We start from the raw sequence: 26,160 nt of genomic DNA, 5'->3' as shown, positions 1-26,160 counted from the left end.
GTCCTTCAGACATTATTGCAATTGTTATAAATAGAGGCAGCCAAGCTAGAAGTTTTACTCCATCAAAAAGTTCATGGTCGATATATAAATAATCATATAACATAACAACCAACTTAATTTCTACTTACATTTTTTTCTAGTTATGGGATCCCAAAAGACAGGTATTTAAACTATTTGAAGCAAGCTATGATTCTCCCCACATATTCTCTTTTTGATAGCTTGAACATTCCCATTTCCTTCTATAAGTTCTCAAGAATGCTTCAGAATAAGTTGTTTGGGTGTTTTATGACTCATTGCATGATATTTTTCATTTAGAAAGCAATTTTGCTGGTATCTTGTAGTGAAATGGAAGCAATGACCTACCCTGACTGTAGGCTCCTCCAGGGCAAGGATAGTATCTTCATCTTCCCTGTCTTCTCCTTTCCTCACCCAGCACAATGCCTGGCTTACATTCAGCAGGCACTAGATGCTTAGGAAACTAAACTTACTCGTACATTAGTTATTGTACCACCAACACTGCAACAAACAAACTGCAACTTTAAAAACTATCCTACCTTCCTAACATTATTTGAAAAATGTTATTTATTGGTGACTTTTTTCTTCTTTCCTTCATAAACCCTTTTTCCATGGATGCCTTAAATTTGGACATCCCTCAGATGCTCTTATCACTTTCCATGTTTTCTTTGAACAAACTTTCACTGCTATGGTTTGCATTATCCCCTATATGCTACCATATCTGTGTCTCTGGATCTCCTCTTTGGTCTTTAGACTTGTTTGTCCAACTACCTGCTAAACCATCTCCAAGCAAAGATGTCCACCTCATTCAAAAAGTCCAAGGCTAAACTCTTTATTTCCCCACCAAATTTATTTCTTATTCTTTTTTATTCTTCATCCTAGTTGGTATTACACCATCCATCTACGGTATAAACCTGCAAACCATCCATGACATCTCTCTCTCTCTGTCTCTCTCTCACTCTCGCTCTCTCCCCTTTCTCTCAAATCACCACCTCCCCATCCAATCAGTCATCAAGTCTTGTCCACTTTTTAACCTTAAATAATTCTCAAGGAAGTCTCTCATATTCCATCTTAGGGATTGCTGTTCTTGTGAAGGCCCTCATCACTCCCCAGTTTTAAAAGAGTTCAGTTCCACTAGAGTGTGAGCTCCATGAGGACAGGAACTGTGCCAGTTTTGTTCACCATTGCATCCTGAGTATCAAGCACAGTGCCTGGCACTTGGCTGGCACTCAGAAAATGTTTGTTCAGGGCCGACCCCGTGGCTCACTCGGGAGAGTGCAGCACTGGGAGCGCAGCGGCGCTGGTAGCACCGAGGCCCCAGGTTCAGATCCTATATAGGGATGGCTGGTGCGCTCACTGGCTGAGCGCGGTGCGGATGACACCAAGCTAAGGGTTATGATCCCCTTACCGGTCACAAAAAAAAGAAAATGTTTGTTCAAAGAATGAACTGCCACCTACTGCCTAGAGAATACAATCTGAGGTCCTTAGCCTGGTATCCACTGCTCTCCTTGTTTCTTGTGCTTCAGCAACACTCAACTGTGTGTGATTTCTGGCAGATATTCCGCTGCTTATTGCTCCAGGCCCATGTGCATCCTTTCCCTCTGTCTAGAATGCCCAACTCTGCCCTGTCTGACCCCACCCCCTGATTACCTCCTTCTTGCTATTTAAAACACAGCTTACATATCACCTCCCCCAGAAAGCCTTCCCTGATACACACACACTGTCCCAGGATGAATGAGGCTCAGTTCCCCTGAGCACTCAGACCACCTCATTCAGACTTCCGAACATTTCACCATCTCATTGCTTTGTGTGACTTGTTGTGCCTGTCTACAACTTTACACTATGAATGTTTTGAAGTCCTAGACTATCTTATTCTTTCTTCTGTCCTCCATCTGAGTAAAATGTCTGTCCCATGGTAGATACAAATAGGTTTTTAAATAAATGAATGAATAACAAGTAATTTATAGGGAATCTCAGTGTTAAATTGTCACCTAATACTGTGATCTCCTGTATTAAACATCACGAAACATCTGAAAACCAATTTATACAACTTAAAAACACTTCACATACTTGTGTTCACACAAACATACACCACTATAAAAATATATTATACTTAGTTGCAGCATAGCACAATCAAAAGAAAGATAATTTGAAGCTAGACAGATCCCTGTTTGAAACCCGGTTGTGCCACTTACATGGTCTTGGAACAAGTCACAACCTCTTTAAACCTTAATGTCCTAATCTATAAATGGAAATAAAAAGTACTCCCTGTAGGTATAACATATGTAAATTGCCAAGCATGCAGCAAGCACCCAATAAATGGCAGCTACTATAGTTCTTAATGCAACAGCGTAGGTTGGCCTGGTCAACCCTGGAATATCTACATACAGGTGTATTCAGTATATAGACCTTCTGGAAATAATAGTTAACCTGAGCTGTCTTCACACACAGCTTAGGATGCCTTGGGCTATCTCCCAGCTGCTGTGTGCTCAGGGAATGTGAACTGATCTTATTTTCACCTTGGAATAACATGATTTAACAGGTAGTTTGCTCCTCCCCACCCCATCAAGTTTAATTTAATACCTAATATTTATAAATCACTTTACAGTATACAAAGTACTTTGACACATCTTCTTAGTCAGTCATTCATCACATCAACATGATGCCAGAATCATTTTTTCTAAGCCAAAAATAAGTAGGTTTTTTCTTTCTTTTTTCTCAAAACTTCTACCTTACTGGTCCTATTCAAAAAGGTGGATAATTGAGAGCCTGGTAGTCTTGACTCTGAAGATGTCAGCTAGCAGCTATGGAGAAATTGATGAAATAATCAAAGTGTTCAAAATTTGAAGTCAGTCTGCACCTATCAGAAGGTAGCTTTCTCTTTGGGGAGATGCATTTACTCTCTCAAATCACCAGGGTCTCTTTAGTAAATGATCTCTAGTGGCCTAATAGAGCTGGCTTATCTCTGAAAGTGAACAATTCAGTCCCTTCAGATCATGAGGCACCAGTCCACGTAGGGAATGAGCCAGCGCGCATGACGCTCATGTATACACACGCCCTCATATTCCCATCTCTGCCCATGTCCGTACACACCTGCACACAGGCATTCCTGCACTTAGGCATTCCTGCATTTGTCCATGCAGCATAGGGCATGAGATTGCTGAATGTCACACCTCACACAGCCCAGGGGGCCATATCTAACTAGCCCCCACCCCTTGACTTTTCACTCTGTCTAAACGGTGTCTCTCAAGATCCTTAAAGGCACATAACTTCAGCAGATAGGATTCCTTATACACCCCTCAATCAGTGATATCCATCAAGGGAAGGGACCAGAGAGACTCATGCGCAGAGAAATGAGGAGGAAAGAAGGGGTCCAGGTTCTGCTGTGAGAATTATATCCATATTTACCTGTATGTACTTGAAGCTGGAGAGTGGGGGATGCTGATTTCTTTTATGTACGAGTGTTTAAAGTCTGATATGTTGAAACTCCTACTGAAATTTTTGGGGGCTCCCATTTGCATCTGCTTGATAATCAAAACATACCATACAATCATTCAATGTACTCAACCACCATGTATGGAACATCTGCAATTTGCTAAAGCCCTGGATAAGACCTCCTCCTCTCAAAACATATTCCCTTGAAGCTATGTCTACTTAACTTCAAATTCAGGTAATTCGGGGGAGGGGGGGGAGTAAAATTTTTTATATGGATTTTTTAAAAAATCCCTGGAAATCATTAAGTAAAATTTAACCACAGCACGTTCAGGCAGTATATTTTCTTTTGTCTTGGGTTTTTTTTTTTTTTTTTTTTTTAACAGAGTAAAACTGCTCTCTTACCTTTTAAGCTCTTAGATATTTTTAAATGCCAGAAGTGTTCACAAATTAATACTTCAGTGTGCACGCATGCTGTGGATTCAGTGACATTAACACCTTTTGGGGAATGGTCTGGATGTGAAAACATTGTCTTAGAGAAACCATTTCTAAGTCCACACACTGTCCCACTAAAAGGAGACAAAGCACAGAGAGGCTCAGAGACTGTAGGTGCCTGAGGCCTGAGGCGGTCCCTGATGGGAGCCCACACTCACCTCCCACAGAGAAGCCAAGTATTCAAAGGCTACTTCCCTCGCACGCTCCATCCCACTTCTCCTCAGCCCTCCTCCTTTCCCCATTTCCTTTCCTGCCCCTCCTCCACCCCCTCACCTCTGCCAAGTCTGTAGGCCTGCCAGGGCTCTTGTTGAGCCCCTTTTTAATGCTGCGATAAAATGTGCTTATTACTCCACTTAATAGAAGCCCGAGGGGTAATTTTGGTGACTCAGGGCAGATGGTAAATTAGTGGTAAGACAATGGAAATCCAGCATCCCCTCTCAGAATCTGTGGCTCTCACCAGACAGCACACTTCCTCTTCTCACAGCTCCAGGCCTGCCACATTTGCCATTGTGGAACTGTCCTCTAGAAACACATCTCAATGATTATCCAGACATCTCTTAGGTATGGCGCTTGCTATGCTGGTACTGGCCAGCAACTTTTACACACAGCAGAAGTGCATCTAACTCAGCATCAAATAAGGTAGATTTCTAAAACCTTCATGGCTAAGCAGCTCTGGTGTGTTGCCTTCTCTCTATCTATTATATATGTATATGTGTGTGTGTGTGTGTGTGTGTATGTGTATGTATGTGTATGTGTGTGTGTGTATGTGTATGTGTGTGTGTGTGTGTATGTATGTGTGTGTGTATGTATGTGTGTGTGTGTGTGTGTGTATGATAGTATTATAGCAGTGGTAGGTCATTTGTGGAAGCAGAGACAGCATCTGTTAAATTGAGTTCTATATTTCCCAGTTCTCACCTACCACAAATAAAACTTACAAAAATGATAATTTTTCAAACACCGAATCCTCTATCTCTGTGTAATGAGGCATGCAGAGAGGAGGAAAAGAATTTTTGTGCTTTTTTACCTTTGGTGAAAATTCTCCAGGGAGTAATTTCATCTTTAAATGAAAAGTTTTCTATCAATGATTGTACAAGCTCCAGGAATCGCTGAAGCCTGGGTTCAGACACAGAGGGATGTACATGTGCACACGTGCATACACACTCACGCACACACAGCAACATACACGCACCATGTGCATGAGGCATAAAGCAAACGAGTGTGGGGAAAATGAATTTAAATGTATTTGATTACATTGTAATGAAATTCAAAGCAGCTTTGCTGTCAGGTTAGATTTTTAAAATCTACTAGTCCTTGAATATTTTGCCCACTGTCCTGCAAATATCCATGGTCCATTCTCCTCTCAATACTCAGGAGCTGGCTGCTCTGGCAGGCGGGGAGGGCAGTGACCTTAGGAAGTTCAGACTTAGCAACATGGGACACTTTCCCAATGCTGCTCTAAGCCCTACTTTCCCACAGCCTGGTATCTTTTAGGTCTCAATGCTGACATTCTTGGGACTTTATAAATCAGCATAGTTGAATTAATTTATCCAAGAAATTAAAAGTGAATCTACAATGCTAAGCAAAAGACTACAGGTGTAAAACAACACCAGAAAAAAAGCTTTCCTGATAAAAATCTACATAGCACTGACACCTTTTGCCCAATTTCTCTACTTTGAGAATCAGTGCTAACACCATCCCATGGTGACCTCACTGCGGTCTAAGAAAACAATATAGACTTCTACATGGGGTACATTCAGACACATTACAAGGAAAAAGAATAATGACAACCATAGGGCAATTGACAATGAATTTTACCAAAACCTCAAAACCGGCAAGTAATAAAGTGTAGATGAGTAATTTAGAAGTTATTCAAGTGCACAGAATGTTCAAATTCTCCCAAGCAGTTTTTTGTGGAGAAAAATCTCATGAAGAGAACAGAAGGTAAAGCCTCATTATGCTAAGAATCTTAGTAAAAGTATTTACTTATGCAGGAATAATCTTTCCTTTTCCTATGTCATTGTATTATGGCTGGCATACCATTAATAAAAATAAACTCCTGTATTTAATTATTTTAATGACACTATGTGGTTTTACTCCTGAAATCATACCTATGAACTGTAGTATATAGAATTAAATGTTTGACAGAAAAAAAATCCTAATCCAACTGGCACCACTATATTTTCAAATCATACTCTTCACTTATCTACTGAGAACTTTCAGCAGAATTTTAGGTTATTTTCTATTATTTCTATTTAGCAGTCAGTGAAGGATCATCAAATTACATGCCAGTATACCTGGTATTATAAATTCCCTTTTATAAGATTGTTTGCTTTCCAATGTTTTATATTACATTTGTAACTTAGCATCAGTGCTTCTTGTTCTGCAAACAAATTAAGATAAAATAAACTCAAAAGTGTCTTATATAAAACAACTTCAAACCACAAACTTTCTAGGCAAGCATCCTAGCAAAAAGAACATTCAATAATGCAGAAAACACTGTGTCCTGAGTACAAGTAGATAATAAGACTCTGTAAGCAATGAGATCTCAGCATAAAGCATTTGCACTCAGAAATGTGGGGAAAAGTACTTAGCACAAGGTCCATAAGCAAATGTTATTTGAAGTTTACCCTAAGGGCAAATATGCTGTGATTCCCTGTACTATCTCAGCAAGATATCTGAGGGTTCAGTCTCCTTTTATACTATGAAGAAATCAGAATAATTATGACCTCTCATAATAAAGGTTAAAATAGTATTTTTCTTAAGCTCTATGATTATACAATGTCTGTAAAACAACAGTACCCAATGTCTGTCATCCACTACCCAATCTTTCCTCTCCAAATCCAATTTACATTGTTGAAGGCTGGGCAGAATACAAATGAGAAAATAAAGTATTATTTAAAATAGTGCCTATGGGGGGTTCACTATTCAAAATGTTTTACATGTATTCTTATTTAGTTCTTACAGTAACTCAGTGAAGTGGGTGCTATTATTATCTCCACTTTACAGATTATGAAACTGAGGCTTATCAAGGTGAAGTGATTTGCCCTCTCACAGCAAAGTTTATATTCAAAGGTGAGAACTCTAAATTGTATATGTGTTATTAGACCACTGAGGGCCTAAAAGAGTGTGTAACTAAAAGTTACAATCAGCATACCTAATTGTTCTTCTCAAATGTTTCTGAAGTTTTCTCTTTTCTACTTCTAAACTCTCAAGCCAGAAAATCCACAGTTTTGATGTAAGAAGGAAAAAAAAATTCGGCTAAGATGTAGTCTTGTTTTATTCTACAACCTTATAGCACTATACTTTGAATAAGAGAATTATGGAAACTTACATTCACCATTGATTTCCACTGATAATTACCAATAGGATATTTTCTAATTGCTGTGGTTTTTATTTTTTTTATTTTTTAGAACCACTTCTGGCTTTTTATATTTTCAATCCAACTTTATTTTTAAAGTATCTGTCATTCCTCAAGGATTTTGGAATCTTTACTCTCTCTGACAGTGTTGAATTTAAAGGAGGAAAGATTACTCTCCTTCCTTCGTTTTTCATCTTGTGCACAATCATCAGAGAGACCTGTCTCAAAGCATCTTGAAATTTAATTTGAGTTTCTGGCTCGTAGAATGGCCAAATTCTCTATATTTCAAGATGCTTAATGGAGAGATGAACTAAAACAACTCTGAGTTCCAGAAGTAAGACACTGAGTTGCACTGTGCACTTTTAAAGGAATTACAGTTAACCAGAATGCCGTTCATCAGCTATACCCAAGGCTATCATTCTAGAGGCCATTCTTACTATTTTAACAGTTACAGAGAATTTGGGGTATTCGAAGTATACTACAAGTGAAGAAAAGCCCCAAAATTGATTTGTCAATGTTTTATTCTCCTCTTTCTCTATTGGCATGTTCTTTACATGCCCTCAATAAATATTAAACACTCCAACAACTCACTATTAGGATGGCAAGCGAACCTTTAAAATGTCGCAACAGCAGAGCGAAGAACAATGCACCTAATTGAAATGGCAGGGTAATCTGGAAAAAAAAATTGAGTTGCTGCAAATTCCAAATTCCAGAATAAAAATGTTTATATTCACTCAAATGCAGTTTGTTACTGGATTTGAATAATTATTAGAGTAAAAAATATTTGAACACCAACAATACACTTGATATGCCCAGAACAAGCAGAGTCTACATGTCTCTCTTATTTTGTGCAAGGAGATACAGGACAAAATGAGTCTGATATTTTTCTTGGTAATTTTGTTATCAAACACAGCTTATAAAATCCTAAAATACAGTGAAAAGACAGACCAAGCTACCAAATACACAACTGGTATATTTCTCAGAAAATTTTTGAACATATTAGGGATAGAGAAAGCATGCTGAAAGGAAGGGGTTAAATGATTTTGTTACTCAATATCTTTCTTTTTCTCAAACATATTAATTTATCATCAAGATCAATTTGAAATGTAAAATTCCTAATTCTCTTTGTTAGAATCTGGAGCCAAGAAAACTATGACAATTAAAATGAAAACAGCAAAATGCACTTGCATCTGGAGCTAAGAAATATAAACACATAATGACTCTATAAGAGATGATATTTATCTGTACACTGAGGGTAATCCTTGTTATCTACTTAGGACTATACCACTTTTGGCAGAGATGCTACCCCTATCTCACAAAGATAAATTTCATATGCTCTATAGAGTTACAGCATAATTCCCATAAATAATGTATATCACAGAATGTAAATAAATAATACATTTATCTGAACTGTTCATGAGTGAAGGGCAGAGTGGCTACTCATGAGATTAAGTCTCCTATGAATGAACAATTTCAAATCAAAGTACTGTTCAATGGCAAGTTATCGCAAAATTTTTATAGTAAAATGTTCTTAAAGGAGGGTTTTAAAACAATTCCGGATTTGGTGGGAACTTACAAGTAAATGTTCCAACTAGCCCAAAATGCCCAATTTAATTCTACTACTAAAGTTTCTGTTCATAGTTAACAGCATGTTATATATTTGCCACCGTTTTAAATTCTCTCTCTATTGCTGGTTTTTATGATTAGTGAAGTAACTAGATTTAAAATGTCACGTATGAGTTCTTGTTCCATGAAACAGAGTATTTTCCTTCAGTAAGAATAACTTTAACATTGCACTAAATAGAAAGGATGGCTACATATTTTAAAAATCCAAAAAGAGCCCACCTGCTGTAGTTAGTTTGCTATGACCTTATATTGTAAAAATTGCTAGTTCCCCTCTCCAAAGTATCTCCCTTTTCAAGTTCTGTAGAAAAACAACTCACTTCATGTAAATAGTATAAGTGTGCCTTTAGAAACTCAGACACTGTTCACCAGTTAGTTTGAAATTGTTTTCAAATCATTAAGGAATAATCTCTGAATAACAGAAAACACTATAGGTCACAGTTAATTATAGCTTGTCTATCAAATTAAGTTAATGTTCAAGAACACATCCAAACAGTTATGGAGACATTAAGAGGAGTTCTATTGTCAAAGAAATTCTTATCCATTCAGCTTCTAATATTTTTAAAAGAAGAGAAATAAGCCTTTTACAAGTTGAAATGGAATAAGAAAACGTTGGCTTTACATCAAATTTCTCCCTTCATTGTCCTTTTGATGGCTGTGTCAATTTCATTACAAACTTCATTTTGCAGAGTTTCACGATAGTCATAAACACACTTCACTTTAAAGAGTTTCTATGGGACATAATGTGAATGCAGATTTAGAATAAAATGCAAATCATGGAGGTCTGGGACCATATATGGACTATCAGTTAAGAATACAGTCACTGAAAACAAACATTTAGGCCTTAAGAGGAAGAACACAAAAGGACTGATATGAATCTTTATATCAAGTGTTCACAGCTCTAGGGAACGCAAATAAGAATGACAGTTTTCAGTTTTCTACCTAATCATCAAGTACAGGTTAGGAATATTTGATGACTTTGGGCTCTATTCATTCCTATTTTAAAGTGAATAACTTTTTTTTTATTTTCTCAGGAAAATAAACCCACAAGGGTTTATTTTGGGTAAATAAATAAAATGGGTAATAACCCACAAGGTACTCCAAGAGGGAAATGAGACCTAGCAAACTTGTTCAAGTTTAAATATCAGGCATAGAAGGTTTTCAAACAGTGGAAAAGAAGTGATCAGAAAAAGAAAGAACTACAGTTCTGCCTTGCTACATAATAATCAACAACCCAGATATTTACAGCTAATGAATAATAAACATGCTGTGTCATAAAGTATAAGGAAAAATCTATTGAAATGGAAATTCATGAGCAAAACCAATTAATTTTAAGTTAGCATAAGTTGTCAGGTACTGACTTTAGAATGTTGTCATTTATTAGTATGAGAATAATTCTAATATCACTGAGAATGCTAGCTATTGATTTATTACTATCTTCTAAGTGAGTCAGAATAATGTATGTTTAAACCCATTGTAAAATTTAAGACTTTGTATTATATCAAAATAAAAACAGTAGCACAACTATAAGATTTTGCTTAAACTCGTTAAACTTATAAAAGGTTGCGGTCATTTTTAAAGTATTACTTAGTAAACTTATTACTAGTAACAGCATTTCCTTTCTGTGGCTGAATATAATTTCATATAAGTTTTTAAAAGAATCATAACATTTCACACTCAAGGTTCTTTATCTCATGAGTATAAATCCTGTTAATTGTAAATAAAGTCATAAAGTGTCAAGGGAAGAATTAATTGTAGAAATGTATTTTTGAGAATTGTAAATAATGTAAAATTTAATTTTACAACTTATTTATCCTCCATTAGTTTATGCCATATGCAATGGCACATGTGTTGTGGAAAAGTCATAACATTGTTCTTTCATATCTTAAAAAGAGTAAATGATTTAGTTCTGGCTATAATTTGTAATTGACTGTATACGCTCATGACACCAATAAACAACAGATGTATTATTCAATAAATGTCAAAATAAGCTTTTTTCATCATAGAATAAACTCTTTATGCTATGTTATAGTAAATTTTTAAAATTCTGAACCAAGAAGTCAAGAAATATAAAATAATTTCAAAAGATTTGTGCTCTTCTATTTTCCTTTAACAAGAACATATTTTCTAGATTATGGAACACTATTTGGCAAAAGAGTGTTCAGAGAGAATCTAGTAAAGTATTGCCAATTGCTTTAATTCTGTGCACTTGAATGCATTAAGTTAATTGAAATTGGATTCTAGTAACAAATATTTAAATGAATATATTCTCCCTTATTTCACACAGTATCCTTTATACCATTTATTAAAATGTCAAATTTATAAGTGTGAGAAATCCAGCAATTGCCCAATGTAGGTATACTTCCTAGAGAGGTTGTTTAAGACTCCAAAAAGCTTTTCCAAATTCCTATAATCCTGAAATCATGGCATGTTAAACTAAGGCAGTAAAGATGTTCTTTTACCTTTTACACAACATAGACATACTCATGTGCTTGAATTTTTAAAAATGGGTCAAATACATGTAAGTTTCATTAATAAATGTTGAGAATAGTAAAATATCCAAACTTTTACTGAATCCCAAAAGTCAAATTTTGGACTTATTATTAAAACTTAAATTGGGAGACAGTATTTTAAGTGTTTTAAACCCTAACTTATTAAACAGGTATTATAGCCTCATGTTTCCTGCTGAGTAAGCACAGCAAACCAAACATAATTTATAGCGGCATTGTTTTACTTGGGATTTTGAAAACCTTAAAGTCTAACATCTGCACAACTGTCAGATAAACTGTGTCACATATTTTCTACTTTTATTTCCTTATTTGTAAAAAAAATACCTTTTTCATAATTCTCATTTAGCTTTCAAATATTAATTTTTTGCACTCAGGATAAATGGCAAACTTTTTTTGTTTCAATTATAACATAAATTCAAGTACTACTTTGATACAAATATGACAGATACCATAATCCAAAAAGGTCATGTAAAATGCTATACTTGCAAACATTTAAGACTGTGTAACAAAAATGACTGCGAACGGTATCAGTTTACTATCCTTCAACTATTTCCCTGACAGTGTAGTCAAATAATATTGAATTATAGACCTTCTTACAGGAAGTCTTATTTCATGTTCATTTTTTGATCATTTCCCTGCTGGTCCCTATAAGAATTTGGCTGTATGCCTACTTTACTTTAAAACTTTCTATATATATACATACTTGGGTTTTATTTGATGATTAAATGATCATTTATTAAAACTTTAGCATTTCACATTTGTTTGACATATTCACGTTTCATAAGAAAATATTGTTGTTGCAATGGAAAACATAACATGACTAATATGAAAATACTTCATTTGAATTCATGTTGACAGTATTTTCATTTATGGCAAGTGTCTTAATATAACTTGTTATGTATTCTTCACAGTTTCTTCAACTCCACCTGAGCGGGAAGGTAAGCTAGTTTCACAATAGTTGGCCCTATGGTAATTCTTTAGCCTATCTTCTGGGCCTTTATAAAATAAGTTTTTACTTTGTTTCTTAAGAGTATGGAGTTTTACTGCATAATTTTCCTTCTATTACCCAGCAACAGCTGTGTTTTAAATCTTTTGAACTATGACAAACATTTTAAAATTTAAACATATGAATGTTTGAAAACATAATGATTTAAAAGTTGTTTATTTTTAAAGTTGGGCAATTATAGCATATTTCAGTTACTTTCTTGAGTGCAGGGCCCACATCTTAATCCCTTTTTAATTTTTCCTCCTCCTGTTCTTTTTCTACTATTTAAGCATCTCCATGTTTTCTAATACAAGTCTCTAAGTTAGGACCAATAGCTACAGTACAAACAACTACTCTATGTATTTCTGAATGGTGAGCAATCGAGTCATTCTGGTGGGAGAGGAATTGCTATTTGAGTGACCTATTGCCACAAAGCTAGTTAAATCACTGAACAATAGTTACTGCTATGGGGTTTTACTTTGTACAAGGTAGCATTAGTATCATTGCTTTCCATTAACCATGGAACTTGCACCGGGGACTTCCACTGAAAAAGGGAGGGAGAGAGAAGAGCTATGAAAAGGGAACAATTTTTGTAGTATTAGCATTTAGATCTCAAGACATTTAACAGCGTAATTGCTCTCAACCTATCTTTATATGTCCCGTACTTCTTCTTATTGTTATAAAATGTTTTATAAGTACCTCTTTTAAGAATCAATACATCCCTACTCTGAAATTCACACATAAATACTCACTAAAAGTCAATGAGACAGTAAAAATAAAAACACACCTGGTAAACAACTAACTTTTAATTCAAAGGATACTAAAAACTAAAAGGCTTAGTATGAACATCCCAATTAGCTAGTGTAGTGACAAGAAGTCAACACCTTATTATTTAATCATTAAAGAGAATCTTGCCATCATTTCCCTTCCACATATTTCAAAAAAAGGAATTAAGAATACACCACATGATCTACCACCACCACAACAAGTAAGGTTAGATAATGCTAAGACTCCTTCACTTGCAAAGCCTGTGAGAGGTTCCAGGATCAACGCATTAAGTGGGACCCTATGAAGTATTTACAACTTAAATAAAATGTATCCAAATGTAAGCATTTAGAAACAAACTACCTGACAAGGGGACCATTTTCCTGCCTCCCACTGTTTATGTCGTTTTGTTATCAGATGAAAATGAATCCCGGACATTTCTAGTATCAGTAACTATCGGCTGGCCCCATCTATGTGTTTCTAAAGCAGCAGATTCAATCCGTGAAGGACATTAAGTTGTTCCTTGCCCTCCCAGACCCTTTCCTTACCATAAAATCTCCTCCAAAGGGAAAGCTTAAATCTCTCTCGGATAAATCCCCACCCCACTTTGAAAGAAGGTGGCGTTTCCAAGTGAAGTCCTACTTCAGTTTTAAGAATTTTAACCCAAACTATGGTTTAGAAACAACATTCCGAACTTTTGAAATAAAACAATCGCCACCAGAGTTCCCAGGTCCACTTGGGAACCAAAGCGCATTGGCCCAGGTCTGCCCCAGATCCCCAGGCCTGCGTCCTTGCCTTTTCCAGCCTGGGCCGCCGGGCCCCAGCGGACGCCCCCACCCCACCTTACCCCTACCCTGGGAGCCCGCAAGCACTTGGCATTTAACCTGCCTGGTGAGCGTGGCTTTCTGGTTCCATCTATTCCAGCCACATTACTTCTCCCCAGACATCAGAGACAAATCTGGATTAACACGCAACAGGGCGCCCTGTGCAGCCCTGGCGCAGGAGCTGTTAAATGCAGATTCAGACGAGGACCCCCCGGAGAGCTGCTGTTGAATAAAAACTGTAATCCAAAGGGACCATTTCTCTGCTTCCCGCTGCTTGTGGAGAGACCAGGGCCGCCGCTGGTGACCCAGCACAGGCCCAGCTAATCTCAGCTAGCTACTAGCAGGCGCGGCCACTGCAGGAGGTGGCCTTGGGGGTCTTTGCTCCTCTCTCCACTCTCTCCCTACCCATTCTTGGAGTGGAGAATGCTTAGGTTCAAGGAGTAGCGAGCAAAAGACAACCCTGGGAAGGAAGACGACATCTTCCTTTAGGACGGCGACCTAAAATCTGCTATCGTCTGGGTGGCCAGGCTCTTCCCCGCCTAACCCCTCTCAGCACCTCCAATGACACTATGGGCCTCCCAAACACGCTACCCGCCTACCCTCAGGCCCGCATCCTTTCTCGCTGCCAACCAGGTCCAACTCCCCACTCGACGCCTTGCACCATGGTCGCTAGCTCCGTCCGCTCCGGGGTTGCAGCCCGACCCTAACCCCACGCCAAGGCCGGAAAGCCCTCCGCATTCCTTGCTGCCCCAGCCCCAGAGCGTCGCGAGCCTCAGTGCCCAGCCGGGAGCGCGGCGGTCGGGAGAGGGCGCCCAGGAGGCCCAGGCCAGACAGAGGTGGCTGTCCTGCCATGGGACCTCCAGGAGGCCTCCAAGACCGAGTGTGTGGGGGGGGGGGGGGGGGTGGGAGGGGGGTGGGACTGCGAGGGAAAGGGGAGGACGAGATAACAGTTTCTACTAGAGTCTTAATCTGATGAGAGAGAGAGAGAGAGAGAGAGAGAGAGAGAGAGAGAGAGAGAGAGAGAGAGAGAGAAAGAAAGAAAAGCCAACAACACTATGAGTACAAGGCCAAGTGGATTTCTGCCGATTTAGCCCTCAGGGAAACCGGCTGCTATCAAAGTCGTCGATCCCAGGTCCCTGCGCGGGTGGCAGCCTTCGCGCCCTCCGAGGAAAAAAAGTAAAATAAAATAAACCTTGCCGCCAGCAGGCTCTAGAGACAGAGGGGTTAATGAGCTAACGAGGCCCAGCGCTCGTACCACACCTGAAGCGTCCAGTCCCAGCGCGCAACCCTCTGCCAAGGCTCAAACTGGCTGGGCCGCATTCGCAGACAGGTGGAGAGGTCATCGTTTCGGGCCCGGTCCCCAGGGCGCCGCACCAGGGTTTCCGCGCCCCCGGGGACAGGCCAGCAGGCTCCATTCGGGAGAATTGGAGCCCACGGTGCGGCCCTGATGCCTGGTCCTTCGATCCGCGTCTCCTTAGGGCCGGGGAGCCCACCCGCGTCCGAGCCACAGAACCGCGTGCGCCCCGCGCTCTGCGCTCACCTGCCCAATCCAGACCCAGGCACATTCTCTCCTAGCTCCCGAGAACCAGGCAATTAGAAAGAACAAACTTGGGTTTGCTGCCCTCCGACCCACTGAGACTTTGGCGAGCCCGGGGGGTCACACCGAGCCCACGCACACAGGTCACGAGCTCAGCCAAAGCTGCGAAGCCTGCTCTCAAACGGCGGGGACCGGATGTAGGATTCTTATTTTATAGGTAGGAAAGAAGAATAAAATTCGAAGTTTTACCCAATACAAGTTGCACGTCAATCTGTGCATATCTCAAATTAAAGTCATTGGGTAACAAAAGTTTACGGACGGCATAAGGGGAGAACTCAATGATGTTACATCAATTTTGCACCCCCCCTAACCCCCAAACCCCATAACTTTGGTCTTTTATATTTGACTTTAATAAAAATAATGATTCCTTGAGAAAATGGAGTATAAATCTTCATTTTGGAGGCAATTAAAGTGTTGATTTCATTCATGCCCCTAAGCGATTCTTGTAATTTGCTCAAATAGCTTTATGTACCCGGCACTCCGGAGCTTTTTGAATCCCATTTTCTAGGTAGGCTTGTTGGATTACAATTTTTATTCCACAGCAGCTATACGAGTGTTCCTCTGCATTTAACAGCCCGCGGGGCCAGGGCCGAGAGCTGCCTGGAGTTGTCCCACCTCTGCCCGGCCGCGCCAGGATTGCTCACGCTGCGGGTTCTGTGCACTTGTCTACACTGCCGAAAGTTTCCAACTCGCCAAACAATAGTGAGGACTCGGCGCACCGGCACTTTTAAAGCCTCTGCTCTGCCTGAGTCGCACTCCTCATGGGCAAAGGAGAAATTCAGCCTGTGTCGCGGAGTTACCCAGAGAAATTCAAGCCGGGAATTTATTTTAAGAGGATGATGTTGAGAGAAGAAAATCTCAATATGACACCAAGAACGAGGTGTCGGGCACTCCGGCAAGGGACTATACAACACAGACGCTAGCCAACAGTGATCATGGCAGAGCTTGCAAAAGAAAAGTCCGTAGGAGTAGCTGGCCTTTGGCTTAACAAAGGCGGGCTGATCTCTTTCCCCAAGACGAAACTCACGTGCCAAGTCAGAGAAACAACGCTGGGCCTTCACTTATATATGGGAGGTGGGGGTGGGGGTGGGGGGAGACCGGCTATTCAGATCTCTAGACGCATTGCAACAATTCGCGGCACAGCTGTCCTGGGCCCTGTTTCATCTCACTCACTCCTCAGGTTTTCACTTTCATTGCATTTTTGCAACTCCTTTGGACCAAGCCAATGACGCAACGACAGGAGACAGAGAGAGAGAGAGAGACGAGAATGAGAGAGAGACGAGAATGAGAGAGAGAGAGAGAGAGAGAGAGAGAGAGAGAGAGATGGTGTAGGGGTGAGAGAGAGAAATCCTCCCAGCAACTCCAAATAAAAGTCGTCCACACTTAGTAACGCAGCGGAAGAAGGGCCTGGTGGGAGGACGGGAGAGCAGGGGGCAACAAGCAGAGGCCCGCAGTTGAGAGCAAAGGCCGCATCAAGTCCCCCACCCTCCACACTGTGGGAGCCGCGGGGGTACCCGTGACGCTGACACTTCCAAAAACTGCCAACCCAGAGGGCCCAGAGCACGTACCAGCTGCAGATTGCGCGAAAAGGAGGAGGAGAAAAGTCCATATTTATCTGTTTTTATAACCTCGGCCTGGTCTTATTTTTTCTATTAAGTACAATAAAATGGGCGAGCTTGCAGCCAACACCGCACAAAGCGATGTTCAGTGAGGTCTAGAAGCGTTCGGCCGAGGAAAACTGACAAGACAGGCTAATGAACCGTATAGACAGGGAGAAAATAGCCAGCATTTGCTAGATTTCAAACCCTCACTGTCTCTCTTAGACCACCTATCTTGGATTTATTCCTAATAAAATAAGAAATAAGCAGACCCTACACTTTTCTTTTCTTCCGAATAGAAGGGGGAAAAAATGATCCCGAACAAAGCCCTACAATCAGAAGCGGTCACTGGCAGTTAACACTCCCATTATTATAGAGGGTAAATAAAATAAAGACAAAAATTAAAAGCGACAAGAAACAGGTCAAGTTTGCAAGCAAAGCTTTTACAAGCTCATCTCTCCAGGTCGAATACCAGAGCCAGCCTTAATGAAGCAATAATAGCCACATTATTCAAAAATTTTCATTTCGATGGAAATGTATCTAAAAGAGACTTAATCATGTGCAAATAATAAAAGGAGGTGGTAGTGACCCAGCAAGCAATATGCATACAGATTTTTTTCCAGGGATGTTGAAATTGAAAAGCACATACCTGGTCAGTTAGATTGGCTGATCTTGTTATATCTTCACTGTCTGATTTTGATCCTCCTTCTCTATCGTCTATCACCAAATCGATAGGCATTTTCCCTTTCAAACAGCTAATATACCGGTGGCAGAAATTGTCACATAATTCGTGTACCTACATTATGACAGAAATAAAAAAATGGAAATATAATCAGAAGTGCATAAATGACATTGACAAGTGCAATCCACCCCCCTTGTGAGATCTAAACTTCCAAATAGGGGAAACACAGGGCAATTGTCCTCCAGAGACCTCTAGACGCATCCAGAATTAGGAATAACTTTCTTTTCTTACAAAATAGAGATATCCCAGAAAATTGACAGTGACAAGATGATTCACAGGCTACAACATATTCAACACCCGTGTTAAATTCATCTGCTCCTGGGGCTGTGGCCATTAGAGAAGTGACCTGTGTGGGTGACATTTAAGGTAAACTAATTTCATCCAGTTACTTTATCATAAATCCCTCTCCAACACATCTAAGAAAAAAAGTGAATATGTTATATATATGCTTATATATAAAATGTACACATATGTATAAACATATACATATATAGTCTCCAAAGGACCTGTACTATGGTGGCATAGCCTGATAACCCAAGTCCCTGTAACATTTGTAATTAGGGTTTTTATCCCTAACAAGCATATTTTAGGATACTTCCTTAAAAAAAAAAAAAGAAAAGAAAAAGAAAAAAGAAATCAAGTTGCCAGTACTCATGACATGAAAAAACCTACAACCACAATAACTTCTCAAATTGATTTTGTTTTTTATAAAAGGGAGAAGAATGCTTCAAAATATTTAGGTGTAAGCGGAGAGGTCTCTTACAGGCCCCAGGCATCACTGTCATGCAAAAATTCACAGGAAACCCCAGTGTGCTTGCAATTTAATGTTAGTTTGAATTACAATGCATTAAGTTTTTATTGCTGAGATTTATAGAACAGCTAGCAAAATCATGTTATCCCACACCCTTTCTTGAGTGTGAAGGTGGGGTGTGTGCAGGATTCTCAGATTCAAGAAATTGACACAACTATCAACTCTGCTTTGTCTCTGCAAAACGTTTAATGTGCCTCCCCCACCACCTCCTCCAGACTCCTTGTCCGCTCCTACTCCTCCCCCTCTGCCTCTCCTCTGTGTCTGACCTGCCTTTGCTCTCAGACAGTCTTCCAGAAACTCACTAAAACTAAACAAAACTTTTCTCACCCTCAGAGGTAGCAAAGAAGAGGAGGAAGAGGAAGACAAGAGACCACAGAGGTATTAACCTGTGAAGCAAATTCACAACAGCATTCTAAACATCAACTGGGATGCACAGAATTGCAACTATTTACACAAAACCAGCAAGGTATTAAGAATGAACACAAGGCTAGGGCGTTTGTGATCCCGGTTTTAGTGGCTGAAATTGTAATTAAACTGCGAAGAGAAATGGACGCTAAGATTGGCCTTGACACTAATTACCAGCAAGAAAGACATTTATGCAAATGTCTCAGAAGCCTGAACTTCAGCCATTCTGAACCCTCCCCCCTGTGTGTTTGGGGGTGAGGGAAAAGAAAAAGGAAAAGAGGCTAGAGAAATTACCTTCTCTAATTCCAACAGATGAAACCTTAATACTTGTATGGCTTGAATCATCTGCAAAGATATAAAAAGAATGAGCACCCCATTCCTGGTTTGCAGAAAATTGGCTGTCACAGCTCTAGATCTCCAGCCCACCCCCTCCCCCCCAGTAAATAGAGTTATTTTGATTTATGGCAATAACACTAAAACTTAATAGCAGCGACTGGGTACCATCTAGAGGTTTATATTTCTTAAGGAGAAAAAATAGCTAAAACAACAACAAAGCATCTAAGTGGGGATCATAAACACTCTCCTCCCTCATGGCTCTCCCCTTTCTCAGTCCCACTGGCTCCACCCCACCCCCCCAAAGGGCCACAGCACTGGAAGGGATGTTTCCTTGAAAGGAGTGGATGGAAAATATTCCAAATAGCCTCCAAATTGTGGCTTTTCACATTGCAAACTTCCCGCTGCCTTCCGCACACCTTTCAGGCAATCTGGTTGTTTGGGGGCTCTTGCCCGGTCGCTGCCCTCGTGACGAGACTCTGAGGGCTGGGAAGTCCGCAAAGTTTAAGCACACACGCTGACAGGCCCGGAGATAAATCCCCGCGCTGATTAGCGCTGCGAGGTCCGGCTGTCATAAAAAACAAAAGCTCGCGTTCCCCCGCGCCGGCTCGGCCGGCCCCTCTCGAGATAAATTCATTTCCCCGGGATCCTGTCCCGGACCACTTGTCCGTGGACGGAAACACTCGCAGCAGCCTTGCAGCCACGGGCAGACTGGTCTAGAAACCTCAGTGCTGGTCAAGCAAAGCTGAGGGTACTGGGGGGCTGGGGGGGGTGAGGGAGATGGGGGAAGGGACGTAAAGGATCCGCTCTTACCAAGTTATCCAGTTCTGGATTAGAAGAAAATAGAGGTTTTTCTGCGCGAATCTAAATATAAGTGAGAAAGAGAGGGGAGAGGGAGGGGGGAAAAGAGAAAGAAAAATTTGAAATCTGGTCGCTTTCCTAGTTTCTGCCCTGATTACACTGTCGGGGGTAGGATGTAACCTCCGGGAGGGACTCCGTGACACCGAGTTCATCCTGCTCAGGAACACTTCAATGTGCATCAAATAAGCCGAAAACAAGCCCAGAGCTCAGACTGACTTCTACTAGCAACTACGCTTCTCGGGGACGCTGCTCAGCTCGTCAAGTCCAAAGCAGCTACAACGCGTGGCGTTCCTGACTTTTTTTTTTTTTTTTTTTTTTTTTTTTTTTTTTTTTTGATAGAGTGAGCTTTCTGCGTTAGCTTAGGGAGGGTGAGTGGGTATGAACGTGGGTGACTTTAAATTATCCGCAAACAGGCAGTCATATAGGAGGAAAATCTCAGGGTGGATGTAACAGGCATGGCTTAGGGTGGACTATTTGCTGGCTACTTCTGAAAATGTCCTGGATGTGTGTGTTGGGAAGGGGGGTCTTTTTTGTTTCTTTTACTTTTTTAACATTCATTTTGCTGACCTGTTTGGCGAACACGGCTATATCTTCATTGAATGACTCTGACGAGCAGACGTCCCCGCCCGCCACCCCCGGCTCGCGGGGGGTACAAGTAGCTAATTCACATTTCTCAAAAATCAGTGCTAAGAGAGGGAAGAGGGGGTGTCTGCAAGAAAATACAACAGTCACAAACAACACAATGGTTAGTCCCGAGTCAGTAAAAAAGGCGCCCAAGAAAAACAGCCGAAGGAGCTCGAAGCAGAGACCCCCTCCCTGATTTTGTCACCTACGTTTTCCCTTTTCCTTCCCCCCGTCCAGGTGACTGCTCACCTCCCCTTCCTCCTAGGGCCCTGAAGTCGGAGGCCCTGAGCCATGGACCGTATCTGAGGATCGGTTCAGCCTATCGGGCCGGAGAAACTGGCAACATTTGCTACAAATAAAACCCAAGCAGTCCCAGCAGCCATTTTGAATTAAGTTTCCCACCCGACAAGCCTTCGTCCCTTCGCTGCACACCCAGGACCTGGTGGAGGAGAAAGGCTCTGGGCGTAGGGGTCGGGAAAGCTGCCTCACTAGGTTCCTCCAAGGCGGCCGCGCGAAGCCCAAGGCTTGAGGGATCTCGGTGGCAGGCGCTGAGCTAACTTGGGGAAAGGACCTCTGTGGCCGAGGGACCGACTGTCACCAGGCTGCACCTATCGATCCCGACCCCACGGCCTCCGAGAGCAGAGAGGCTCCTCGTCGGCTCCCTGCACACTCCCCTCCCTTCGCAGATGGCTTTCACTGACCCCCAAAGAAAGTTCCTTCAAATGTTCCTGCGGTAAAGCCTTTCGTTTCGTCTCTGCGGAGTGACCAAGCAGCTAGTACTGCGAGGGGCCTAGATGTCGCTTGTCTCAGCCCATTAGAGAGAGAGGGGGGGGGGGAAAGCTTCTAATGCCCAAGGAGGTGTCTCAAGTCTTTGATTAGCTCTCACAGCCCAGCTGGGAATTTAACAGTTTGGGGTCCTTTTCAAAGCTTCCCCAAATGCTCTGACTTGGAGTCCAGACCATTTGCAGTTAACGCTGCAGAGAGAACGCTGGGATTTAAACAAGCCCATCCCACAAGGGACCACAAAATAAAGCAGAAAGATATTCTTTTTCAGCCGGGGAGTGTCAGGGTTGCCTGATTTTTAAAAAAGAAATAAATAGAAACAAAAGTTGCTGCAAAGTAAAAAAAAAAAAAAAAAAAAAAAAAGGTCCCCAAATCCGTCAGCACACAGTAGAAACAAGTGACTTTCAAAGGATTTTCCTAGTCCAGGGTCTGCTAGAATGGCCGAGGAGAACACGGAGTAAACCGCTGCCAGAAAACAAACTCTGGCCGGAGAGCACCCCGCATTTACTTTATAATCCTGCAGGTTTCGCCTTTGACTGCAACGTGCTAAAACATCTAGAAGTTTCTTAACGTCTGTAAGAATTCAGACAGAACCCCTCTCCCTGATTTCAGTGGTTAAACTCCCTAAATGCAAAACATGTTCCCCTTAGCCTGACCTGCAACTGTCCTCCCTTGATTTTATTGTGCAGTGGCAGAGCCAGCATACGGTTGCTGAGTAAACTTAGCAAGTCAGAACAATCAGTGGCTTAAAAGATTTCCCCTTAAACTAAAAAGTTTCGTTCCAGCACAAAGGCGCCTACATTTAGAAACCCCTAACGCTCTCCGGGCGAAGTGGATCGAGAGAGGACTCCAACTCCGCTGAGCGGGAGTCTGAGGAGGTACGAGGGACCTTTAAGCAACTTCTCCCGCACTGAGACCCCTTTGCAGGCACCGCCGCGGTGGAGCGGGGCGCTGGGCGGGCACGGAATGTGCATGGAGATGGGGGTTGTCGAGGTTAGCAGGCCGCCTTCCCAAATTCTCCATGCAACGCGAATGAAAAGTCACCAAAAATGTACCTCCATTCCAGAGAGCTCTGACTTTCCTCTTACCAAGGGCACAGGGAAATAGGGGAAGCATCGCGTCTCAACTACTTAAACTGCAGCCCATTGTACCTACCCATAAATGGCATCTTTATCTCTCTTTAAAGCGTCATTGACTGAGGAGCCCATGCTGGGGGCCATGGCGTTGGTGTGAGCTGTGTGCGGGTACTGATGCGAGTGCAGAGGAGGCCCGTGGTTCAGGTGGTGGACCGGCTGCATGGACCGGGCTGCATGTGGGTCCCCATACATCGTGGAGGGGATGCCTACTCCATCCATGCCCCCGTAATGGGGTAGATCGTCGTACTGCGTGACAAACAGGAGAGAAAGAAGGTTCAGAAGGCCAGGCCGGCTAATGGGGAAACGGCAGGGCACCGAGCTTACATAAGGTCAGACCAGCTGGATCCTTCAACCCCGCAATTCGGTGGCCTTCCATCTCTAAAGCTGAGATTGCTTATTTCGAAAATAATTTTTAAAGTAAAAATTCTGGGATTCTCAGGAAGACTCGTCTGGGATGAATGGTCTTGCCCTAACTTGTGTCCCTACCAAGTAGTTCAGAAAATTCAGGATCCTTTGGCAAGGAAGGAAGGAAGGAAAAAAGAAGGAAAGAAAGGGAAGCATTCTCCTGGAGGGCGGAAGGTACAACGTACATGTCTCTGGAGGAGGAAATTCAAAATCACAATAATAAAACGTGCCAGGACAGTGCAGCAAACCCGCCTAGTTTCACAGCCCCTTCACATCAGGGGGAATTAAAAAAAAAAAAAAAAAGTTAGGACGGGAACAGCTAAGCCAAGCACGTGAATTCAGACAGGCTTCTCATTTTATTTCCCTGCCAGCATAAGGTTAGGCAGTCCTCCTGCAAGACACTGCATTTCCTTTGCTTTCCAAGACAGATCCGGATAAATTTTACAAAACTAACTGACCCCCTTATGAGTAAAACTCAAGAAATGGTAGCTTCTCCTGTACATTAGAGCTGAACTTAGAATTGGGCAATTTCCCCCCAAAGTTAAAGAAAATCTATGGTTGAAGCAGTTAATATGCTATTTAAAAAAAAAAAAAAAAAAAACCTCTTATGAACTTTCTCCCCAGAGTAGAATTCAATGAGGCAAATGTTACTCATCAGGTTTAAAACAAATTCAGAGCAAATGCACATATAGCCCCTCATCTTCTTCTTCTAGAAAAACTACTTTCAGATTATCATTATTTTGTGTGTGAAATTTAGCTATTTATGTTTTTTCTAATTGCTTCATCCAGGCAAGTTCTTTTCCCAAGATTTGGAGGCGCCAAGAGTGAAATGATTTTCAAAGAAAAGAGGAATTGTCACTTTCATCTCCTTAAAGCCAGAGGTGTGAAAAGAGTTTAGATGAACGCTGACATTTGCCTGAACCAAAGGAGTAAAGAAAAATGTGTCAGCCTAGTAACTTTCTTTTGCAAACAGGGCTTTGAGGGCCAGGACACAAATTATGCAAGGAAGGCTTTTTGTAGACCCCTTTCTTTTAAGAAACTACCTCAGATGGGTTGTCATTGTCTCACTTTACTCTCACTAAATTTCCATTCAAATAGAAATATTGGGGAAATTAGTATTGCATTTTTAAAGTCAGTAGCTGAGTGCTTGGTATCCAATTAGTACAGGGTTTATCTAAAAAAACTCGCAAAGTATTACTTTGCATAAAAATTCATGCAAATTAAATTACTTTTAAAAGATGAATGTTTTCTGATCACAAAACCCGCTGAACTATGACAAAGTTATTTGCTTTATAAAGCTAGACACTTGTAATGATATTAAAGATAAGCGTAATCATAACACATCAGAAGTTTCAGCTTTTATTTTAGTTTAAACAGAGTTCTAAACTTCTGATTCCTGAACACTCAAATTAGGTATCTAATTAGAATTAGGTAGCTAGCATTAAAAAAAAAAAAAACAGATAACTACTCAAGCTTGTATTTTTATTTATGTCGCTGCTGATTAGGAAGCTATAGAAAACTTGATTACTTGAATTAACAACTATGAGTAACATACATAAGTCCACAAATGCATTGAATAAATCCTCTTGCTTTAGGCCACGGCTTTAGGAGCCTCATTCAAAAAGAGAGAAATAAGGAAACTTTTTAGCAGTGTCTTTTAGCCACGTTTCAATTTAATCTCATATTTGAGTTCCACAATTGTTTTTTAATACGTACCCTTTGCGCCATCGGCCTCTTTGGCTCCCTTCCTACTTCAACTTCTAATATATCCTCTTTAAGGCCAGTGTGAAAAGAAACAAATATGCAAACTCCCCCGGAAAAAAAAAAAAAAAAAAAAAAAAAAGCACGACGAAAAATCCCTTAACGTCTCCAGCAACGTGAGCTACTGATCCCAGATCTTCGGTCTATGGGACCTGAAGCAAAGCGCCCGAGTCACTGAGCATAAAAGCGCTCCGTTTCCAAGACAGCAGCGAGGGCAAAAAAAAAAAAAAAAAAAAAAAGAAAGAAAGAAAAGAAAAAAAAAAGCGATCTTCTCTCCCCAAAAAATCAGTTTAAAGAAAAAAAAAAGAGGGGGGGGGGGGAAAAAAGCGCCCCTCAGACCCAACTACCAAATCTCATGGCTTTCTGCCACTCCAGCTGTCAATCACAGGCGAGGTTGTCAACGTGGTGAATGAATGATCATCCGCTCTGTCTTCTTCTGGTCAGAACACCTCAAATGTTAATATTCAAATGCACAAAGCCCTAGCGCTCGCTTCCCTCGAATCAGTCCTAATTCCTAATCAGTTTCTCTCTTCTCTCACTCTCTTTCTCTTTCTCTCTCTCTCTCCCTCTTTGCAACTGCTGCACTGGAGGGAGATTAGAGAAGGAGGGTTAAAAAAATGTCTGTCTGAGTTTGTCTTAAAGGAGCCACGATCGATGCTGCCCGCTTGCAGTCCCCGTGCGTGTGTAAAGTGTGTGTTGCACAGGCGGAGAGGTGGATTCCGACCAGAATGCTAGAACCCGGAAGTAGTGGTGGCCATAACAGGTCGCGTCTTACACAATGCATTGGGCTGCAGCAAGTAGGCTCCTCGGCAGGGGTGGGTGCGTGAAGCGAGCTCTGGCCGCGCTGGAGAGGCAGCGAGGCGCTCCATTAAATCTCACGCCCAGGCACAGACATCACCCAGCCAGGGCACACGCACACAAACACGGGCAGTAGCCCCCGGCCACCGGCTTTATTTTCCTTATTCTTTTCTCTCCCTCCCCCTTCAGACTCTGTCCCCAAAGCCGACTGTCTTGAAATAAATTGGGAATAAACGCCGGGCGGGGAGCCCCGGGCGTTATTTTGCACAGGGCTCCGGACATAGGCTTCATGACTTTCC

General features: G+C 41.4%; 1 protein-coding gene across 2 annotated transcripts in view; it reads right to left on the bottom strand.

Moving 5' to 3' along the window:
- Positions 1-25,101, bottom strand: part of MEIS1 (Meis homeobox 1) — a 126,492-nt gene extending 101,391 nt beyond the window's left edge. For both annotated transcript variants that reach the window (XM_063077952.1, XM_063077953.1), the window contains exons 1-6: positions 25,019-25,101; positions 22,917-23,143; positions 20,922-21,063; positions 20,307-20,357; positions 19,455-19,505; positions 17,852-17,998 (exon numbers count right to left, since the gene is read on the bottom strand). In XM_063077952.1, the coding sequence (XP_062934022.1) occupies positions 17,852-17,998; positions 19,455-19,505; positions 20,307-20,357; positions 20,922-21,063; positions 22,917-23,143; positions 25,019-25,030 (630 nt within the window). In that variant the 5' untranslated portion in view covers positions 25,031-25,101. The remainder of the gene's footprint in view (positions 1-17,851; positions 17,999-19,454; positions 19,506-20,306; positions 20,358-20,921; positions 21,064-22,916; positions 23,144-25,018) is intronic.
- Between the last annotated feature and the right edge of the window lie 1,059 nt (positions 25,102-26,160).

This window comes from Cynocephalus volans, chromosome 14, assembly GCF_027409185.1.
Source record: "Cynocephalus volans isolate mCynVol1 chromosome 14, mCynVol1.pri, whole genome shotgun sequence".
In the NCBI taxonomy this organism is placed as follows: Eukaryota; Metazoa; Chordata; class Mammalia; order Dermoptera; family Cynocephalidae; genus Cynocephalus; species Cynocephalus volans.
This window is presented reverse-complemented; position numbering and strand designations above follow the sequence as displayed.